The sequence below is a fragment of the Oncorhynchus masou genome, chromosome 25, assembly GCF_036934945.1.
Source record: "Oncorhynchus masou masou isolate Uvic2021 chromosome 25, UVic_Omas_1.1, whole genome shotgun sequence".
Taxonomy (NCBI): Eukaryota; Metazoa; Chordata; class Actinopteri; order Salmoniformes; family Salmonidae; genus Oncorhynchus; species Oncorhynchus masou.
This window is the reverse complement of record NC_088236.1, coordinates 41,879,553-41,901,852: the sequence shown is the minus strand read 5'-3', so window position 1 is coordinate 41,901,852 and position 22,300 is coordinate 41,879,553. Positions and strand designations below refer to the sequence as shown.

General features: G+C 41.9%; 1 protein-coding gene across 2 annotated transcripts; it reads right to left on the bottom strand.

The window, feature by feature from the left end:
* Positions 1 to 1,349: 1,349 nt before the first annotated feature.
* On the bottom strand, positions 1,350 to 22,021 carry LOC135514370 (snRNA-activating protein complex subunit 4-like). 2 transcript variants are annotated; one of them, XM_064937811.1, is made up of 25 exons: positions 21,965 to 22,021; positions 21,173 to 21,307; positions 19,054 to 19,094; positions 18,867 to 18,972; positions 18,717 to 18,748; positions 18,445 to 18,585; positions 18,216 to 18,341; positions 16,499 to 16,577; positions 16,292 to 16,373; positions 14,556 to 14,657; positions 14,269 to 14,341; positions 14,013 to 14,177; positions 13,589 to 13,739; positions 13,187 to 13,293; positions 9,718 to 9,812; positions 9,468 to 9,559; positions 9,276 to 9,361; positions 8,724 to 9,185; positions 8,274 to 8,363; positions 7,686 to 7,866; positions 7,470 to 7,540; positions 5,304 to 5,360; positions 5,112 to 5,151; positions 2,993 to 4,635; positions 1,350 to 2,896 (listed from the first exon to the last, which is right to left on the bottom strand). In XM_064937811.1, the coding sequence occupies exons 2-25, from the start codon at positions 21,291 to 21,293 to the stop codon at positions 2,795 to 2,797; spliced, it is 4,245 nt and encodes a 1,414-aa protein (XP_064793883.1). In that variant the 5' UTR covers positions 21,294 to 21,307; positions 21,965 to 22,021; the 3' UTR covers positions 1,350 to 2,794. The 2 variants fall into 2 exon arrangements, with proteins under 2 accessions (XP_064793883.1, XP_064793882.1); XM_064937810.1 differs by lacking the exon at positions 21,965 to 22,021 and adding an exon at positions 21,653 to 21,814.
* Between the last annotated feature and the right edge of the window lie 279 nt (positions 22,022 to 22,300).

Genomic DNA, 22,300 nt, shown 5'->3' with positions numbered 1-22,300 from the left:
GCATCCTATTTTCATTGATCATCTTTGAGATGTTTCTACAACTTGGAGTCCACCTGTGGTAAATTCAATTGATTGGACATGATTTGGAAAGGCACACACCTGTCTACAGTACCATGGCTAAGGGCAGAATCCAGGTACTTTGGGTTGCATGGTGCCCAGGAAGAGGACTTATCCGTGGTATATTGGCCATATATACACCACACCTGTTCGGGCTTTATTGCTTAATGAAAGTCTTTTTTGCAGACTTATACTACACTGAACAAAAATATGAATGCAACATGTAAAGTGTTGGCCCATGTTTCATGAGTTGAAATAAAAGATCCCAGATATGTTCCATACATACAAAATCTTATTTCTGTCAAATGTTGTGTTTACATCCCTGTTAGTGAGCATTTCTGCTTTGCCAAGATAATCCATCCACCTGACAGGTGTGGCATATCAAGAAGCTGATTAAATCGCATGATCATTACACAAGTGCACCTTGTGCTGGGGACAACAAAAGGCCACACTAAAATGTGCAGTTGTCACACAATGCCACAGATGTCTCAAGTTTTGAAGGCGTGTGCAATTGGCATGCTGACTGCAGGAATGTCCACCAGAGCTGTTGCCAGAGAATCGAATGTTAATTTCTCAACAACAATCCGCCTCCAACGTCATTTTAGAGAATTTGGCAGTAAGTCCAACAGGCCTCACAACCGCAGACCATGTGTATTGCGCCGCGTGGGCGAGTGGTTTGCTGATGTTAACGTTTTCAACAGGTTGCCCCATGGTGGCGGTGGGCTTATGGTATGGGTAGGCATAAGCTATGGACAACAAACACAATTGCATTTTATCGATAGCAATTTAAATACAGAGATACCGTAAAGAGATCCTGAGGCCCATTGTCACGCCATCCATCTGCTGCAATCACCTCGTGTTTCACGACAATGCCCCGTGTCGTAAGGATCTGTACACAATTCCGGGAAGCTGACAATGTCCTAGTTTTTCCATGGCCTGCATACTCAGCATGTTTGAGATGCTCTCGATCGATGTGTACGACCGCGTGTTTCAGTTCCCGCCAATATCCAGCAATTTGGCATAGCAATTGAAGAGGAGTGGGACATTCCACAATCAACAGCCTGATCAACTCTATGCGAAGGAGAGTTGCATGAGGCAAATGCTGCATGAGGCAAAGGGTGGTCACACCAGATACTGACTGGTTTTCTGATCCACGCCCCTACTTTCTTTGAAAGGTATCTGTGAAATACATAGATTAGGGCCTAATAAATGTAAATTTACACCATTTCCTTATATGAACTTTGACCTTTTTGCATGTTGTGTTTATTTTTGTTCAGTATATTATGGACCATGAAAATGGGTAAATGGACTGTGATATGCAAATACATTGACGGTCAACCTGAGCCAAGTGCTCTGAAGACCCATCCAGATATTTATTTTTTAAACAAGTAGAATGATATTACAAAATATGTACAGGTCAACATAACTTTCTCTTTTCACAATATGTATAAGAAAATTTCAATTATGAACAAAAACAAGTACAAATATGAACCATTAGTTTAGTGCAGTGGTCACCAACAGGTCGATTGTTAAAAACTAAGCCATGCTATTTGTTTTTTTCCCCCACTGTTGAAAGTAGGTGCACTTGATTCAGCAGCCCTAGCACAGGGAAGACTGTGTTCCCATTTTTAACAATTGAATGTGTCTGAAGGTAGAGCAAATCAAGTGAACCAATAGGCCTGCCACTGACCAATCATAGCTCAGACCGCCATGTCTGCAGTTTCCTTGTGCCTGAGACTTCTTTTTACAGTCTTGAACTCACAGCAAAGTTGATACTGTCAGATTTAAAAACCATGACTAGAGACTCAACGAGTACAGCAAAGAGCTGCAGTTTTTATAAGTTCATGTTCAAGTTATTCAGCCCTGTCAACACTTTTATAAGCCATCATAGAATGCACATTCCCCCTACTTCCAATCTCGCCACAATCAGCACTGCAGCTGCAATGAATGAGTATAGAAAAGCATTCCGATAAGCTTGTGTTATTATTAGCTGCTTGTCTTTAATATTGAGGAATATTTCACTTTCTCTGGTCATAGGAGTAACATTAATTTGTGCACGAGGCAGAAATAATGCAGTGCAACTTGACTTTTGCCATCAGCTGGAAGACTGTGTCCCCCTTTCTCAGCAGAGGGATGGCGAGTCAGGTGAGAGGAAGCTTCAAGAGCTGCTCCTTCTCCTCAGATTGACCATCGGATGCAGGCCATCAGTCCAGTAAAAAAATAAAAGCAAATTTTGCTCACTCAGCTGTGCCTCACAAACAAATTATCTATTACCAGTGGGATTATATACCAAATGTGTGTTTTATATATATTTATTTATTTTCAAAATGGTCTGAGAAGAACATAGCCAGGGCAATTCAAGCAGAACAAATATGCAGTGATAATGTATTGGGGCCTATAGCCTACTGCACTAACTTCATGGCTACAGATCTGTTTTTAACTGGCTAATGTTGCGTAGGCTTACATTTCTTAAGTCACGTTTATTTAAAATATGAGCGGTAGATCGGCTTGCATTTGGACTCAGTGATCTTGACTCAGAACAGGTTGGTGACCACTGGTTTAGTGCAAATTCGACAGCTTAAAATTCGTCTGAACTATTCTGTACTGAGTGACATAGAATACAGCTATCCACTGCCATCTTCTATCAATTCCAGTAACATCACAAAATTGGCAAGAACTTTCAAACACAAAACCTGGTTAACCCGTAAGACCACACGTCACTCCAAAACGACTCCATTTACTCTGTGTCCGTGTTGAGGTAGCGACTTTTATTTCTTGTGGTGATTCCAGAGTAGGAGGTGGCAGGAGGTCCTTTTCCGTCTGTGCTTAGCAGAGGGGCCTGAGAAAAGAGCATAACACAAGCGCAGCGGTTCAAGTGAGAGGAGGAGGACGGCATGGCAGTGTTTACGAACACATGGTTTGAGACTGAACTCACCTGGAGTGTTGTTGGCTGTTCATACCCGGTATCCGTCTGCTCCACTGGACAGTTCCTGAAAGGTTCCTCCTCCACCTCACCGTGGTCCGGGGAGGGAAACTTGGAGACTTTCACCGGATTGATAGTAGCCAAAAGAGCAGGCATGGTGAAACAGGACAAGAACCGAGCCTTCAGGAGCAGGTAGCCTGGGTTATGGCTGAAGCGCTCTGCCACAAAGCTCCGCACTGCAGCTACCTGCTGCTGTTCTTCCTGGTTCTCTTTCTCCTCTGGAGGTAGGAGCTGCATTGCACGAACTGCCAATGTCTTTTTACATTTCAGGAGACCCGATAGGGTATTAAGACTGCTGACAAAAGGGGGTAAGTAGGGCAGAGTGACACCCAAATCCGGAAGCGCAACTCCTCGCTTGCCGCTCAACCACTCTCTCACTTGTGCCGGGTCCTCCATGAACATCAGGTTGGGATCAAACTGCATTAGCTCCGGATTGCGGGGTGGAGGGACACTTTTAGGGTGGTTAAGCTGCACGATTCGGAGGGCTCCCTGTGGGAATGAGGCTGGAAGGGAGCCTGGAGGGACGTTAAGGACTAAAGCCTGTGGAGGGCCAGTCTGCGGTCTGATGGGAGCCGAGATGACCGTGTTCATGGAAATAGGTGAAACTGCATTGAGCTGAGGACAAGTGGTTGCCACAGCCTGCATGACTGGGTTAGTTATTCTCATGCGTTTTACTGGGTTGGCCATTCTTAGAGCAGTGTTGCTTGTGATGGTAATGGAGGTGGAGAGAGAGTTTACAGATGGGGAGGCAGTTCCCTGTGCTACAGATGAGGCAGGAGATACCATGAGGGCAGATGGTTCTTTAGGGGTAGAGGGAGATGGGCAGACATAGGTCATATTGGGAGAGGCTTGTGTTGCAGCAGCATTTAGTGTTAGAGGGACTTGCTGGTTGATAATAATAGGAGATGGACAAGAAGGTGCAAGAGTATTTCGTGGTAGAATCTGAGGTGTCATCTGGATGCCAATGCCACTGATTGGCACAAGTCCAATGGGCGTCAGGACCCAGGCAGTTTGTGGAGGGGACATAACCACGTTAGAAGGCTGGACAACTAGGCTCTCTTTGGTACGGGCTTTCTTGCGTTTGGGTGACTCTTCCACTGACTTTTTAGCAATCGCAGCATCCTTGAGGGCCTGTGCTTTCTCAGTAGGTTTACGATTGCGTTTTCTCCCTAAATTATTCTCATTAGCCTCCTCATTCACCCGGTCTATTGTAGTTGAGGATTGGATGGAAAGGGGAGCAGGGAGTATAGGTTGGTTGGGGGTCGAGGGTATAAGTTGACCAGGTGTGGAGGGTATGGGTAGGCTGGGGGTAGAGAGTACAGGTTGACCAGGTGTGGAGGGTATAGGTCGGCTGGGGGTAGAGGGTCTGAGTTGGGTAAGTGCGGAAGGAACGAGTTGTTGTCTGGAAGTTGGAGTGGAGGGGACCGCAGGACGTGGGATGGACTGTACTACAGGCGGTGCAATGACAAAGGTCTGAGGGATCATCATCACAAGTTGACTGTTCTGCTTCCTCTTCTGCTGCTCGTTTCCCTTCTGGTTTAGCATACTGGCCACAGTTCTGGGACCATGGCATTGCTTTGGGATTTTCAATGAAGCTAGAAAAAGTAAATAAAACAGGGGTATTTACATTAAACTCACATAAAATGTAATATTGATGAATAGATGTATTTAAGACAAATAGAAAAATACTGTGCAGTTGACCATCACTGATCTGAGTACTGAGTCTCTTAGCTAATGTATAAGTTATTTTGGGTGGTATAAATACACTGAAAGTAACCAGGAAGTGACTGCCCCTAAGCACTGTAGTTTTTAAACGTTTAAAAACAATTTTTCAAATGTTCTTCAATGCCCAAAGACGTAGCGCACTGGTCTTCATAAAAGGCATCTTGTAGAAGTATGTTCCTCTACAAACACACAGCATTTTATAACTGACATTGTTAACATGAATTTCATTACACAATCACGAAGCCAATTCAAAACAGCATGGTAAACGATACGGAAGTACAGCGGAAGTGACCGTCACTTTCACAGGGTATGACATATTCAAGGCCATATACAAATATAATGTTACCCTGTTTCGCTTCCCAAGATATATTTCCCAGGTGTACAGCCTGAAACAGATAAATTGACGTCACAATTGTTACAATAAGCACTGTTCAAATTGATTATAAGTAGAAATGACTTTAGATGCAAAAATGTAAAACCGTATGAAGGTTGTAAAGTACGAGAACCTTTTGTTTATAGTGTAGTAAATTATACTCACTTGGTTGTTACGCATTTTAATGATCTGCTTACAGCCTTCTGCATCTAAACGGAGGACCTGTTTCAGATCACAACATTAGAAAATGAGCAATGCATTATATATTGGTCATACTATCAGGATCGCTGACAACGGCTTCAAAATATGGTATTATAATCAGTTAACCTTTTTCAGAAATTCTGGGCTGATGTTATGACGCATTAATTGTGTACCATAATAACTAGTCATTTTCTCTTGATATGCCAATAAAGAAAAAAAAGTGTTCAATCTTTCAAAAGTTTGGGGTCACATAGAAATGTCCTCGTTTTTGAGAAGAAAAAACATGGCAAAATGTTTTGAGAATGACACAAATATTAATTTCCACAAAGTTTGCTGCTTCAGTTGTCTTTAGATATTTTTGTCAAATGTTACTATGGAATACTGGAGTATAATTACAAGCATTTCAAAGTGTCAAAGGTTTTTATTGACAATTGCATCAATTGATGCAAAGAGTCAATATTTGCAGTGTTGACGCTTTTTTTTCAAGACATCTGCAATCCGCTCCTGGCATGCTGTCAATTAACTTCTGGGCCACATTATGACTGATGGCAGCCCATTCTTGCATAATAAATGCTTGGAGTTTGTCAGACTTTGTGGGTTTCTGTTTGTCCACCCGCCTCTTGAGGATTGACCACAAATTCTTAATGGGATTAAGGTCTGGGGAGTGTCCTGGCCATGGACCCAAAATAGATGTTTTGTTCCCCGAGAAACACTTGGTTATCACTTTTCCTTATGGCAAGGTGCTCCATCATGCTGGAAAAGGCATTGTTCGTCACCAAAAACTGTTCCTGGATGGTTGGGAGAAGTTGCCCTCGGAGGATGTGTTGGTAGAAGGCCAGCATCCCGGAGTAGCCGCTTCACTGTTGCCGTTGAGACTGGTGTTTTGCGGGTACTATTTAATGAAGCTGAAGACTTGTGAGGCGTCTTTCTCAAAAACAAGGACATTTCTAAGCAACGCCAAACTGTTGAACGTTAGTGTATGTTACTATACTGGCCAGAATATCTGCATAGGCCTACATCAGGGGTTCGCAAACCTTTTTGGCCCACGACACCATTTGAATATAAAAAAGTGAATGTAATCAACAGCGAAAGTTTACTTTTTAATTCTATTCAGTCTATTACAAATCAGTCTGACACTACTTTTGACAGTACAGTATTTCAATACGAAGGTAGTATGGTTTAAATGACTGAAATACATCAGAAAGGTATTGGGAATTACAGACGATCATCAGGCAAGAATTTATAATGATCTTTTGTGTAGAAAAGAACATAATTTATGTTATTTTTCCCCCCAGTCCGAGTTAGTGCCTGGTCTGTTCACTCTGTCCTAATGAGTCCTGCTTGGCTTGTGGGTAAATATACACTGTGTACAAAAAACACTAAGGACACCGTCCTAATATTTGAATTGCACCCCCCCCCCCTCCCTTTTGCCCTCAGAACAGCCTCAATTTGTCGGGGCATGGACTCTACAAGGTGTCGAAAGCGTTCCACAGGGATGCTGGCCCATGTTTACTACAATGCTTCCCACAGTTGTGTCAAGTTGGCTGGATGTCCTTTGAGTGGTGGACCATTCTTGATGCACACAGGAAACTGTTGAGGGTAAAGAAAAAACAGCAGCGTTGCAGTTCTTGACACAAACCGGTGTGCCTGGCATCTACTAACATACCTCGTTCAAAGGCACTTACATATTTTGTCTTGCCCATTCACCCTCTGAATGGCGCACATACACAATCCATGTCAACAATTGTTTCAAGGATTAAAAATCTTTCTTTAACCCATCTTCGCTCCTTCATCTACACTGATTGAAGTGGATTTAACAAGTGACATCTATAAGGGATCAGTTTCCACAGTCAGTCTATAGCATGGATAGAGCAGGTGTCCTTAATGTTTTGTACACTCAGTGAATGTGTTCCTGAAAGTCTTTCAGTGTTGGGGTCATAATATGAACCAAGCACAATTTTATTTATTTATTATTTTATTTATATCTATTTTCAAATCAGGCAATCTCGACCACTGGTTTGGGAAACGCTGGCCTAGGAGCTTGCATCCTTAAGTAAAACCTGACTGGCATAATATGAAATAATTGTGGACATTCATAGAAAGTGTTATATTTGTGGGTTCATTCCCTACCTGCAGAAAGAACAAGAACACTGGGCTATTGGTGAGTCCAATGCTCTCTGCTCTCTCTCGCACCATGTCCGCTAAAAAAAAACAACAAGAGATCATAGGATCAAGTCATCGGTTCAGTCCTGAAAGAACCATTATGAAACCACGAAAATGCAAATTGTCGTTTTCTACAAGTGAGAGAGGAGTTGTGACTTATTGCCTTGACATCTTGTAAAGTACCTTCACGGCGCTTGTTTGAAGAGGGTGGTGGGGGCATAAGCACATTGCCCACCCAGGGAGTGACTGCCAACTGAAGGGAATAGTTGAGAGTGACGCAGGTTTCACTGTTGGCAGAGGACTCCTTTTGTCTTGAGGACTTGTGGGCTGTCCCCTGGTCACCACTGATAGGCCCACTGTTTTTCTGCAGAGACAAATGCATGGGACAGAAAACAGAAGACCTGTAATCACAGACTTCACAAGGAGAAGACCTCTGTATAAAAAAAGCTCAATATGTGTCATAGATAGAGCTGGATGGGCCATGCAACTAAAGCGTTGAGCACACAACTATGACAACATATTTTGTTCACTCCCTTCTAACCTTGATTCAACAGTTTATATCTACGTATTTGTATGAAACGGTCAGATGCATTGATGGATTGTAATAATAATAATAATAAATAAATAATAATAATGCAACATATTTTTATTATAATGTATACAGACAAATTAATAAAAATGTACCCACTGGAAACAACTTTGTTTTGGATTTGTTTTAAAGCAATTGAAACACCTGTTTCAACACAAGGAGAGTGTCACCTGGCGACTTACGTGTTTTCTGGCATTGGTTTTCTTCCAAGCGATCAGGTTTCTCACCTCTCCGTAGCACACCTTCAGCATGGCCAGGTCACTGTTGTAATCCTTTAGAAGGAACACATACAGAGAATGTCACATGCTACTTTATGTCACAAAGCCGGCTCAATGGGTTAGCTTGCTAACTTTCCAACATATTCTAAAATCATCATCTTATTTCAGGAGGTCATAAACAGTGACACCCACTTCAAAATGAGCACTGTGTAATTGACGCCACACTCCAAACCGCTGATTAAAGTTAACTGCCTCGCTTAATGATCCTTTTCTGTGATACACTGATTAAGTAAATATTTATGGTTACCGATGCAGGTCCACAGTATGCGTTATGATGAGTGCTATTTAGGAACAAAATGACAATAGGGACAGGTGTTGAAAATGTGCATAAGGGAAATAAATAAATGCCGGTACCTTCTTTGCTAGGATTGGGGGGTTTTGTCCGATGACAGTGGCAGCAGGCTTGCCGAAGCGGTCCAGGATAGTGGAACGTACCACTATGACCTTGCGTGCCGCATCCTGGCTGTCCGTCGTTGCCTGCTCTTGCGTTGTGTTCTTGCTGGGCCGTTCAACCATCATGCTCCTCACCTTCCCCAGCCCTTCAAACTCCTTCTCTAGCACGGGGATCCATTGCTCCATGTCTGGTTGGGTGTAGTCTTTGATAATGTCACTTTCCTGATCAGACCAGTGCGGTTCAATGAACGTCTGTTTCTTCTCGTCGTCACTGTCCATAAACTCAATCTCGACGTTCTCCTCCTCATCGGAGCTTGAGTGCTCATCATCGTCTAGCCTCATCAGCTTACTCTTGATGCTCCTCACAGCCGCGATCTTTCTCCTTCGCTGCAATGCTCTTTTACTATTGTCCCTCTGTCTGGGCTGTTTACAAAAACAAAGAGAAGAATTAACTGTGTCCAGTGTCACAGATTGAGTTGAGAGAGACGTGAACGCTACATAGTCAACACTGACCTTGTACCCGGTCATTCTCCTCCACTGATGAAGGACCTGGCAGTCAATTCTGTTGGGAATCTCGGCAGCTATCTTAGACCATTTACCTATAAAAAAGGACAAAATGAACCGTTAGACGATTAATATCAAGAAAGACGATGGATTATTTTGATATAGTTTCTGTGCGAGACAGCTTTATATAACAGTTCCTACGTCCATATTTCTCCACCAATCGTTTGAGCTGTGCCTTTTCCTTCTCGTCAAAGGGCCCCTTCTTCACGTTCCCAACCAGGACGTCCACGTACCTACAGGGTAAAACAGAGTTTGTCAGTGACAGTATGTTCTAACACTTTTTAAGTTTGAATTAACTAAAATGGGTTGGCCAACAGGGAAATGGTCAGGGAATGTGGTGAGAGTTTGGTCAATGTATTAGCTCTATCGATCAGTCCATATTAGTCCTCACCTGTCCCGACACTGGCCATCATTTCTGCCAGGCACATCCTGACGGATCTTCCACCACTTCCCCGCCCCGTGTTTAGCCACTGCGCTCAGCAGCATCTGCAACAACCAAAAATCGGAGCACAACTTATATTATCAAATAACTATACACTACCGTTCAAAAGTTTTGGCGTCACTTAGAAACGTCCTTGTTTTTGAAAGAAAAGCACATTCAAATAACATCAAATTGTCCATTAAAATAACATCAAATTGATTAGACATACAGTGTAGACATTAATGTTGTAAATGACTATTGTTGCAGGAAACGGCAGATTTTTTATGGAATATCTACATAGGTGTACAGAGGTCCATTATCAGCAACCATCACACTTGTGTTCTAATGGCACGTTGTGTTAGCTAATCCAAGTTTATCATTTTAAAAGGCTAATTGATCATTAGAAAACCCTTTTCCAATTATGTTAGCTGAAAACTGTTGCCCTGATTAAAGAAGCAATAAAACTGGCCTTTAGACTAGTTGAGTATCTGGAGCATCAGCATTTGAGAGTTCGATTACAGGCTCAAAATGGCCAGAAACAAATAACTTTCTTCTGAAACTTGTCAGTCTATTCTTGTTCTGAGAAATGCCAAGAACATTGCTAAGAAACTGAAGATCTCGTACAATGCTGTGTTCTACTCCCTTCATAGAAAGCGCAAACTGGCTCTAACCAGGATAGAAAGAGGAGCGGGAGGCCCCGGTGCACAACTGAGCAAGAGGACAAGTACATTAGTGTCTAGTTTCAGAAACAGACGCCTCACAAGTCCTCGACTGGCAGCTTCATTAAATAGTATCCGCAAAAAAACACCAGTCTCAACGTCAACAGCGAAGACGCGACTCCGGGATGCTGGCCTTCTAGGCAAAGTTGCAAAGAAATAGCCATATCTCAGACTGTCCAATAAAAAGAAAAGATTAAGATGGGCAAAAGAACAGACACAGGACGATTGGAAAAAAAGTGTTATGGACAGACAAATCTAAGTTTGAGGTGTTCGGATCACAAAGAAGAACATTCGTGAGATGCAGAAAAAATGAAAAGATGCTGGAGGAGTGCTTGACGCCATCTGTCAAGCATGGAGGCAATGTGATGTTCTGGGGGTGCTTTGGTTGTGGTAAAGTGGGAGATTTGTACAGGGTAAAAAGGATCTTGAAGAAGGAAGGCTATCACTCCATTTTGCAACAAAATGCCATAACCTGTGGACGGCGCTTAAATTGGAGCCAATTTCCTCCTTTTATTTATTTATTTATTTTATTTCACCTTTATTTAACCAGGTAGGCAAGTTGAGAACAAGTGCTCATTTACAATTGCGACCTGGCCAAGATAAAGCAAAGCAGTTCGACACATACAACGACACAGAGTTACACATGGAGCAAAACAAACATACAGTCAATAATACAGTATAAACAAGTCTATATACGATGTGAGCAAATGAGGTGATATAAGAGAGGTAAAGGCAAAAAAAGGCCATGGTGGCAAAGTAAATACAATATAGCAAGTAAAACACTGGAATGGTAGATTTGCAATGGAAGAATGTGCAAAGTAGAAATAAAAATAATGGGGTGCAAAGGAGCAAAATAAATAAATTAATTAAATACAGTAGGGAAAGAGGTAGTTGTTTGGGCTAAAATATAGGTGGGCTATGTACAGGTGCAGTAATCTGTGAGTTGCTCTGACAGTTGGTGCTTATTAAAGCTAGTGAGGGAGATAAGTGTTTCCAGTTTCAGTGCTTTTTGTAGTTCTTTCCAGTCATTGGCAGCAGAGAACTGGAAGGAGAGGCTGCCAAAGAAAGAATTGGTTTTGGGGGTGACTAGAGAGATATACCTGCTAGAGCATGTGCTACAGGTGGGAGATGCTATGGTGACCAGCGAGCTGAGATAAGGGGGGACTTTACCTAGCAGGGTCTTGTAGATGACATGGAGCCAGTGGGTTTGGCGACGAGTATGAAGCGAGGGCCAGCCAACGAGAGCGTACAGGTCGCAATGGTGGGTAGTATATGGGGCTTTGGTGACAAAACGGATTGCACTGTGATAGACTGCATCCAATTTGTCGAGTAGGGTATTGGAGGCTATTTTGTAAATGACATCGCCAAAGTCGAGGATTGGAAGGATGGTCAGTTTTACAAGGGTATGTTTGGCAGCATGAGTGAAGGATGCTTTGTTGTGAAATAGGAAGCCAATTCTAGATTTAACTTTGGATTGGAGATATTTGATATGGGTCTGGAAGGAGAGTTTACAGTCTAACCAGACACCTAAGTAGTTGTCCACAAATTCTAAATCAGAGCCGTCCAGAGTAGTGATGTTGGACAGGCGGGTAGGTGCGGGTAGCGATCGGTTGAAGAGCATGCATTTAGTTTTACTTGTATTTATGAGCAATTGGAGGCCATGGAAGGAGAGTTGTATGGCATTGAAGCTTGCCTGGAGGGTTAACACAGTGTCCAAAGAAGGGCCAGAAGTATACAGAATGGTGTCGTCTGCGTAGAGGTGGATCAGAGACTCACCAGCAGCAAGAGCGACCTCATTGATGTATACAGAGAAGAGAGTCGGTCCAAGAATTGAACCCTGTGGCACCCCCATAGAGACTGCCAGAGGTCCGGACAGCAGACCCTCCGATTTGACACACTGAACTCTGTCAGAGAAGTAGTTGGTGAACCAGGCGAGGCAATCATTTGAGAAACCAAGGCTGTCGACTCTGCCGATGAGGATGTGGTGATTGACAGAGTCGAAAGCTTTGGCCAGATAAATGAACACGGCTGCACAGTAATGTTTCTTATCGATGGCGGTTAAGATATCGTTTAGGACCTTGAGTGTGGCTTGAGGTGCACCCATGACCAGCTCTGAAACCAGATTGCAGATTGCACTCCTACAACAGGACAATGACCCAAAGCACAGCTCCAAACTATGCAATAACTATTTAGGGATGAAGCAGTCAGCTGGTATTCTGTCTATAATGGAGTGGTCAGTACAGTCACCGGATCTCAACCCTATTGAGCTGTTGTGGGAGCTTGACAGCAGCTTGACCGTATGGTATGTAAGAAGTGCCCATCAAGCCAATCCAACTTGTGGGAGGTGCTTCAGGAAGAATGGGGTGAAATCACTTTAGGTTACCTCAACAAATGGACAACTAGAATTCCAAAAGGTCGGCAAGGCTGTAATTGCTGCAAATGGAGGATTCTTTGACGAAAGCAAAGTTTGAAGGAGACAATTATTATTTTAACTAAATGTTTTATTTATTTATAACCTTGTCAACATCTTGACTATATTTCCTATTCATTTTGCAACTCCTTGCATGTATGTTTTCATGGAAAACAAGAGCATTTCTAAGTGGCCCAAAAACTTTTGAACGGTAGTGTACATATCGGCACATCTCAAACTGCCCTTGTAACAGATTCGATGAATCAAATCAATTTCCCTACAAAAAATCCACAAACCCTCCTGACCATACCTCATCTTCTTCTTTAGACCAATAGCCTTTTTTGAGGGTGGGGTCCAGAACCTGAGTCCACCGATACATCAGCTGGCATGAATCCCGGCCCTCCATGAAATAGGAGACTGGAGTAAAACAGAAAATCACAGAAAAGGCAAGTGAAATTTCCAAAACCAAACACACAACGCACTACAACGACAAGCTACAGTATCTTGTATTGAACAAGCACCTTGTCTAGAGAAACGAGTTAGTAGACTTGAACAGTGGACAGTAAGTAGTATCCCGAGAGCTTCTCGCCCCACTGGAGCATAACAGTGAAGGGGACATCAATAATAACAACCGTCATCGATGTGCACAAACAATAAAAAAATATGTTCACGCGTAAAACCCCAGGGTGTACACTGGGAGGCGGGAACTTACTCTGGGTGTACGGGATGTAGTTCCCGATACGCATCTTCTCCACCAGCTCTCGAAGGATCTCGTCCTCCACGCCGCCCCACTTCCTCCTCCTGAAGTCGGTACAGATGTAGCGCTGGTACGTCTGGAGACACATGAAGGCTGTCCTGTTGGTCTGTGTGTGACAGACAGAGGGGGGGGGGGCATGAGTTCAGAATGGATAACGCTGAATCGTTTACACATTCAAATAAATGGTTTGTGTTAAGACGTTCGGGGAATTACACTTGATCTACCTACTACCGAGAAACTTTAACCGTTCACTTATCTCTAAGCAAAGCCCAATCAAACTGTGCAAATCAGGCCTGGAAATCACGCCTCTGGATCCCACTGATAGGAAGGGGTAATGACCATGATTCATGATTGGCCAATACTATACATCTGCTCTTACCCCAAGTTTATCAGCAATCAGATCCCAGTTGTGGTGCCCATGTTTTAAAGCGACTTTCTTGAGCATTTCAATTTCGTTTTCCTTCCAACTGGCTTTGTTAATGGAGGGATGCAGGTAGTTCTGCCAAAAGCTTTTTATGTGTTCAGCTTCACGGATGCCTTCAAACTGGATAGGAATACGATTTCAGAGTCAACACTTAAGCCTTTTTAACAATAGGAAAACAAACGGGGGAGATGACCGAAGTTACACAACCCACATCAATATTGGAAATCTTTTGCCAATCATGGTCATCATAACGGCCACCCATCAGCTCATCCTCCTTCAGTGCGCTGCAAGGTAAAGCAGATCCGGAAACAGTCATACAGCAATGGTTTGACTCAGGGATGAACGTGACAGTACATATTGATTAAACAATTCAAATCCATTTAACCGCTTTGCGTTAAGTGAGAACAAAACAGACCTGTCTGACAAGATAACCTGACGCATCTTGGAATTAATAGGCAAGGTCATTATTTCCCATTAAAGAGTTATGACGGTAATCACCTGATGGCCTCAATGTCCTTTTCAATTTCAGTGATTTGTTTCCGCAGGATTTGCTTTTCCACATTTTCAGAGCTGACCATTTTCTGTGTAAGGTATTCCACCCTATGAGACAAAAGAAACTTCATGTCATTCATGAAGGCCATTGGGTTAATAATCCTAATCTATTCAACTTCTACAGCGCTTTTCTTTACAGAAATAATCTCAAAGTGCTTGAAAACACAAAACAAAGAGAAATAAAATACAACAGCTATCATAGTAGGTCTACACTACTATTTTCAGCCAGAGTAGAACGTTTTCAGTTGTGAAAGCCTCCAGATGGGCCGACACCAATCCTCAATAAATGTTAAGCTACATTTCATACACCCTGTGTAAAAATCAGAAGTTTTGCTACATTTTGAAAAGCACAGGAGCGAATAACACATTACCATTTCAAAATCCATCTACACTTTGACATTTTGTTGCTTTACAAAGGAAGATTGATATTTGCAGATTATTATTTTCTAAATTCTTCAAGCTTTGTCAAGATGTTGGGGATCATGACTAGACGTACATTTTCCTGTCTTGCTATAGATTTTCAAGATTTAAGTCAAAACTGTAACGAAGCCACTCAGGAACATTCACTGTCTTCTTGGTAAGCAAGTCCAGTGTAGGTGCGGCTTTGTGTCGTAGTTTATCGTCCTGCTGAAAGGTGAATTTCTCTCCCAGTGTCTGGGGTAAAGCAGACTGAAGCAGATTTTCCTTTAGGATTTTTGCCTGTCTTTGTTGATGTCAAGCATACCCATACCATGATGCAGCCACCACCATTCCCTAAACATTACGCTTTGCATTTAGGCAAAGCGTTATTTTGTGCCTTGTTAAATACACATTCATGTTTTGGCATATTTTTTAAATTCTGCATATTTTTCTTTTTGTATTTTAGGTCATTATTTTTGAGTCACTACAATGTTGTTGATCCATCCTCAATTCCCCCATCACAGCCACAATCTGTAGCCTTTTTAAAATCACCTAATTCCCTCATGGGTGATATCCCTAAGAAAATATCCTTCCTGTCCTGAAGCTCAGTTCAGAAGAACTGTATGTGTCTGGGTGGTTTAATATATCATCCACAACATCATTATTATTAACTTGACCATGCTTAAAGATATATTCAAATGTCTGATTTGTTATTGTTACCAATCTACCAATCACTGCCGTTCTTTATGAGGCTTTCGCAAATCTCCCTGGTCTTTGTAGTTGAATGTGTGCTTGAAACTCAATACTTGACTGAGGGACCTTACAGATGTTGGATTTATGGAGGACAGAGGTAGTCATTCAATAATAGGGGTTAACATGATTTTTTCACACAGAATCCATATAACTTTTGTGATTTAAGCCAAATTTGACTTCTGAACTAATTTAGTCTTGCCTAAACAAGGTGGGTGACACTTATACAACAACTATAGTTGAGTTATTTATGTTTAAAAAAAATATGCATTTTATTTTCGCTTTGACACTATGGTGTGTTTTATGTAGATCAATGCCAAAAAAAGAAAAAGAAAATCACATCTATTTCAAGCCGACTTTAAAAAGCAAAAAAATGTGAAAAATGTTCAAATGTTGCAGTTGAAATTTGTGTTATCGATTCTGCTTCCATAGGCTCAAGTGGGTGTCGACTTTCTACAGGCACTGTACATGATGAATTAAAAAAATATATAAAATACTCTTCAGGGGAAAACAACCCTTTACTCTTTACTTACTTGGACAGCTTGGGCTGTATCATGCGTTTCGTGCTGTCTTTCATGACAGCATTTATCAGCAGAGTCTTCTGCCAGCCTTCCCCTGAAAATAAAAACTGTCAATTTAAAAAGTAATCAAGACGTCACGTCACATTCTGATAGTGGTGATGTCACATAACAAGGGTGCAAGAAGCACTAAGGTCTAACAATTATTATTTTTGTACTCACATCTTTTCATCTTGACGTCGTCAGTCGGTCCGATCCTTTTACTCATCTTCTCTCTGGCTTCTGGATTAGCAGGTGGGCCCTGTGGGAATCGGAGAGGCAATGTAAAAACATGGAGATATACAGTACCAGTCAAAAATTTGGACACACCTACTCATTCCTGGATTTTCTTTATTTTTACTATTTTCTACACTGTAGAATAATAGTGAATACATCACAACTATGAAATAACACATATGGAATCATTGTTGTAAACCAAAAAATTATGTTAAACAAATCAAAACACAGTTTATATTTGAGATTCTTCAAAGTAGCCACCCTTTGCCTTGATGACAGCTTTGCACATTTGGCATTCTCTCAACCAGCTTCACTTGGAATGCTTTTCCAACAGTCTAGAAGTAGTTCCCACATATGCTGAGCACTTGCTGGCTGCTTTTCCTTCATTCTGCAGACCAACACATCCCAAACCATCTCAATTGGGTTGCAGTCCGGTGATTGTGAAGGCCAGGTTATCTGATATAGCACTCATCACTCTCCTTCTTGGTCAAATGGCCATTACACAGCCTGGAGGTGTGTTTGGTAATTGTCCTGTTGAAAAACAAATGATAGTGGGACTCAGCGCAAACCAGATGGGATGGTGTACCGCTGCACAATGCTGTGGTAGCCATGCTGGTTAGGTGTGCCTTGAATTCTAAATAAATCACTGACAGGGTCACCAGCAAAGCACCCCACACCTCCATGGTGGGAACCACACATGCAGCGAACATCCGTTCACCTACTCTGCATCTCACAAACACACGGCTGTTGGAACCAAAAATCTCTGATTTGGACTCATCAGACCAAATAATAGATTTCCACCGGTTTAATGTCCATTGCTCGTGTTTTTTGGCCCAAGCAAGTCTCTTTTTCTTATTGGTGTCGTTTAGTAGTAGTTTCTTTGTAGCAATTCGATCATGAATGCTTAAGTCACACAGTCTCCTCTGAACAGTTGATGTGAAGATGTGTCTGTTACTTGAACACTGAAAAGCATTTATTTGGGCTGGAATTTCTGAGGCTGTTAACGCCAATGAACTTATCCTCTGCAGCAGACGTAACTCTGGTTCTTCTTTTCCTGTGGCGGTCGTCATTAGAGCCAGTTTCTTCATAGCGCTTGATAGTTTTTGCGACTGCACTTGAAGAAACTTTCAAAGTTCCTGAAATTTTCCAGATTGACTGACCTTCATGTCTTTAAATAATGGTGGACTTTTCTCGTTGCTTATTTGAGCTGTGCCATAATATGGATGTCGTCTTTTACAAATTACGACTATCTTGTCACAACTGATTGGCTCAAACACATTAAGGAAAGACATTTGACAAATTAACTTTTAACAAGGCACACCTGCTAAATAAAATGCATTCCAGGTGACTACCTCATGAAGCTGGTTGAGAGAATGCCAAGAGTGTGCAAACCTGTCATCAAGGCAAAGGGTGGCTACTTTGAAGAATCTGAAATATAAATATATTACAATATATAACACTTTTTTGGTTACTACATGATTCCATGTGTTATTTCATAGTTTTTATGTCTTCACTATTATAATACAATATAGAAAATAGTCAAAAAGAAAAACCCTTCAATGAATAGGTGTGTCCAAACCTTTGACTGGTACTGTATCTTTGACCAAGGCTATATCCGCCTGACCCTGCTCATATTGTATTGAATCTGCAGTCTGATACCTACCAGACATGTGACTTTATCTCTGAAATAGGGCTTCAGAAAGCTCCCCAAGAAAAGCTTCAGTGTGGGTTGTCCAGATGTGGTAGCCTGGGGAGTTCCTGTGGCAGACAGCTGAGTCATAATCTCTTTCTGTAGGGAAAGACGGACATTATTACATCGCACAGCTTCATTTAACAGATTCCATATGGCACCTTTAAGAATAGCTGTATGCTTTTAGTTGTTGGCCTCTTACTTGTTGGTGTTGATTGTCTGATAACAGTCGCTCCAGCTCCTCTAATTTCTCTTTCAACACTTCCTGGTAAACAAGGTTCATTTGCAGACATGATTCTGTGTTCTGGGGTAGATCCAGCTCCTCAGCACTGTCCTCTTTGCTCTACCAGATGTGGGAGATAGGAGAGGGCAGGCATTTTACATACACCTTACTTTACATACTGTATTATTTAAATCATGTGATAAACTGAAAACTGGAGTCATAGAATAGTGAAAATGGTAATCAATACGAACCGATTCTGTTTCACTTCCTTGGACATCCTCATCTGTTTCAACACATTATAAAAGAAGTCACATGTGGTAGAACTGCATATTAGCAGGAAAACGTATTCATGAAACAATGCATAACCTGTTTAAAGAACACAAGGCAAGGGCAATGGCTACCTGACAGAATCTCAGCATTAGATGCATTTGGGCCAAGAGTGCACTCCAACTCTTCAATCTCTCTCTGTATTTGCTCCCGCTCTGCCTCCAGGTCCCCCGGAGGACCCTAGAAGAGCAGGTTAAGATTATTTCTCAATTCATCTGAGATAAATCACACGGTACTATTGGTGATGTCAATGAGTCTTACCAAATCTTCTGGTTGAGATGCATTATCATCTGATCCATCATCTGACAACAGTAAAAAATACAAATGTTAAAGTACATTTAGGAAGCACTTAGCCAAGCAAACACAGCCAAGGAGTTGTGGAAACTAAATTGCATTCTATGATTAGACTAAGGTCCAGGTTTTCAAGTTATCAATAGGATTAAAAGAATAGAAATAGAATTCATAGAATTGAAGTTCCCATTCATGTCAATGATTTGTAATTGCTATAGATTTAATACTACCTATAGACGAAACCTACATTGATAACTTCTGAAAAACTGGGGGTCAGGGTCTCTTTCTGCACGCTCACTGCAACAATAACGCAGAAACAACCCCCCGCCCCCCCTCCCAAAAAATAATAAATAAACATAATAGTTCTGTGTTTCATAATTTTCCTTCAATTCGCAAGAGGCTGAATGTACTTCACAAGAGAAAGCATCCAAGCGAGTGAAACAGCGCCCCTCTGTCTCTCTACGTGAAAGCCATCTATCTGATACGGTCTGGTCCAAACGAGTATGACATTGTTGTCGCCCTTAACATTGAAGGCATGGGAAGCCAGCGAGCACCTGGCCTCCCTTGATCAAAAATGTATTACAGAATGTGACAATCAGCGTTGAGCTAATCTGAGCGAGCACAACAGTGAATGGTCCTGGCACACCAAAAAAGTGTCAAGGGAATCCAGCTTGGATTTGGCATCACTCCTATCAAATCCCAATGAGAGCATACCTCATTGACAGAAAACCATGAATAGTTGCATCATTGTGTTGTTGTGCTCCGGTGGCTAGCTGGCTAGAATTGACCCTTTCCTAAATTAGCCATGGGGATAGGGATTTGGACTTGTGGTTTTACTTAATTCTCCGTACTGGTCAATGATTATAATGGCGATTCGGATCCAACCATTAATTCATACATTGTTGTTACATTGTTGTTGCCCTGGCCTTAGAGGATGGAAGTTCAATCTGTAGAAGGCTAATGTTAACTAGCTAACGTTGACCATGAATAGAAGTTCGGCTAGTGAGCAAGCACTAGCTAGTGAGCAAGCTGACAATAATTGGACTAAATAGTCACTATATTAGACTAAGCAGAGGAGATTTTATGATGTTGAAATTTGCAACTTGCGGTAACTCGGTGGTTCTAAATCAATAGTTATTTAGTGGTCCAAAGATTTCGTTAACATTAACTTGCTAGGTCATGTAACTGTCAATATGCTGTGTGGACTTCACAGGACAGAGGTGGCTACCGGTTTTGTAATAAACAAAGGTGTGGTTGAATTTATTCTGCAACTGTCTTCTTATAGTCTCGCCCAGCCCTATATATATTGTAACGACCCTGGGTTTATAAGCGTGGATATCGACTCCGCCGCTTGAGCATTATTTTGGGGCACAGTCGATAGCTCGCTGGACTTCGGGCTAGAAGGTTGAGGGTTCGAGACCTGCTCCCTACCGGTTTCATTACTAGATATTGTAATGGAACAGCAGGGAGCATGTCTCTAACCCCTGACCTTCTAGCCCGAAGTCCAGCACGCTATCGGCTGTGCCCCAAAATAATGCTCAAGCGGCGGAGTCGATATCAGAGCTTATAAACCCAGGGTCCTTACACTACTCCCTCCTTTCAAATGACATTCTATTTCACTTAAGATCTACGTGCTACAAACGACACTGCTGGAATATTAACTTAGGTTGCGACTAAGTCTTACAGGAACTCGCTCACCGGCCAAGCACACGCACTGTCGTGGATGCAAGGTCCGATCACTTCTGACACCAATATAATGAAACAGGCAGGGGGAAGGTCTCCAACCCTCAACCTTCTAGCCCAGCGAGCTATCGACTGTGCCACAAAAGCATGCTCGAGCGACAAAGTCAATATCCGCACTGGACTTCGGGCTAGAAGGTCAAGGGTTCGAGACCTGCTCCCTGCCTGTTTCATTACATTGGTGTGTGTGTGTGTAATATATATATATCATGGTCGCAAGGCATATGAATTAACAGGGTTATAGAGCAAACAACGCAGTTATCACAACACATAGGTTGTAATATGGCTTCCCTAATGATTTTACACACGCACCCCTAACTTCCTGCTTTAATATACTTCAGATACCCACCAGATGAACAACTGTCTGAAGATAGTTCAATGGAGTTGCTTTCGGGACCAAGGCTGCGCTCGAGCACCAAAATCTGGCGTTCGACTTTCTCCCTCTGTGCAAGAAGGTCATCCGAGGACATAATGGATGAGACACCTTTTAAAAAAAACAATGTAAAATGAATGATAACAAAACCAGGGATCAATTTATTATAGGACAATATGCATTGAAAATACAGGACGTTACAGTAGCTAGCTGACAACATTGAAAGGAATCAGGGGGAGTGTACTGGAATCCAAACCCATTCGCGAGCAGCAACACAACATTTGCAGGTAGCTAACGTAACTTAGTAACTAGCAAACAACACCTGAACTAAACCCAACGTGCAAAAAAAGCAAAGTCCCTCAACTTCAGCATCAGTCAAAAGTGTTCTAATGTAGCTAGCTAGCCATGCTGTCTTGACCAGGAGGAGCATCTGAAAGCTTGCTCAACGCTTCTTACCAAGACTGTCATCCAAGTTAACAGATGTGTCTTCTTATGTTATACATAAAATATTATGTAGAAACAAATATATTTAACTAGCTAAGTCCCAATGAAATTGTCTGACATTCTATTTCACTTAAGATCTCTACGTGCTACAAACGACACTACTGGAATATTAACATATTTCCCAGAATGCAACTGTGAAAGAATCAACGTTTATGTTGTTTTTAAAATTATATTATTGTTTATCATGCATAAACAATTTAGACACATATTCACCGAATATTCCTACTCAAATACTATTACTTGATTAAAATAATCAAATGGTACCTTGCAATATTCAAATACCCACAATGCAACGCGGGTATCACAGTAAACGTCACAACCTTGTACAGAGTCGCTCCGTTGTTGAAGACAAAGATTATCGATATACTGACAAGATCACATGTCTCTTCGCTATAACAATGGGAGTCGTTGTCCACAGAGGCACAGTGGGCTGTCCAGCTCCCGCCTTTCCTTTATTTGGATTGGTGAATGCATCTCATAATTGTAATCAGTTCTTGATTATTCGATAACGGTTTTTGACGCATGTATTCAATGGGAGAGATGATAGTATGCTACTAGCCTCAATTCATGAATACACATAGACAACTCGAATATACATGT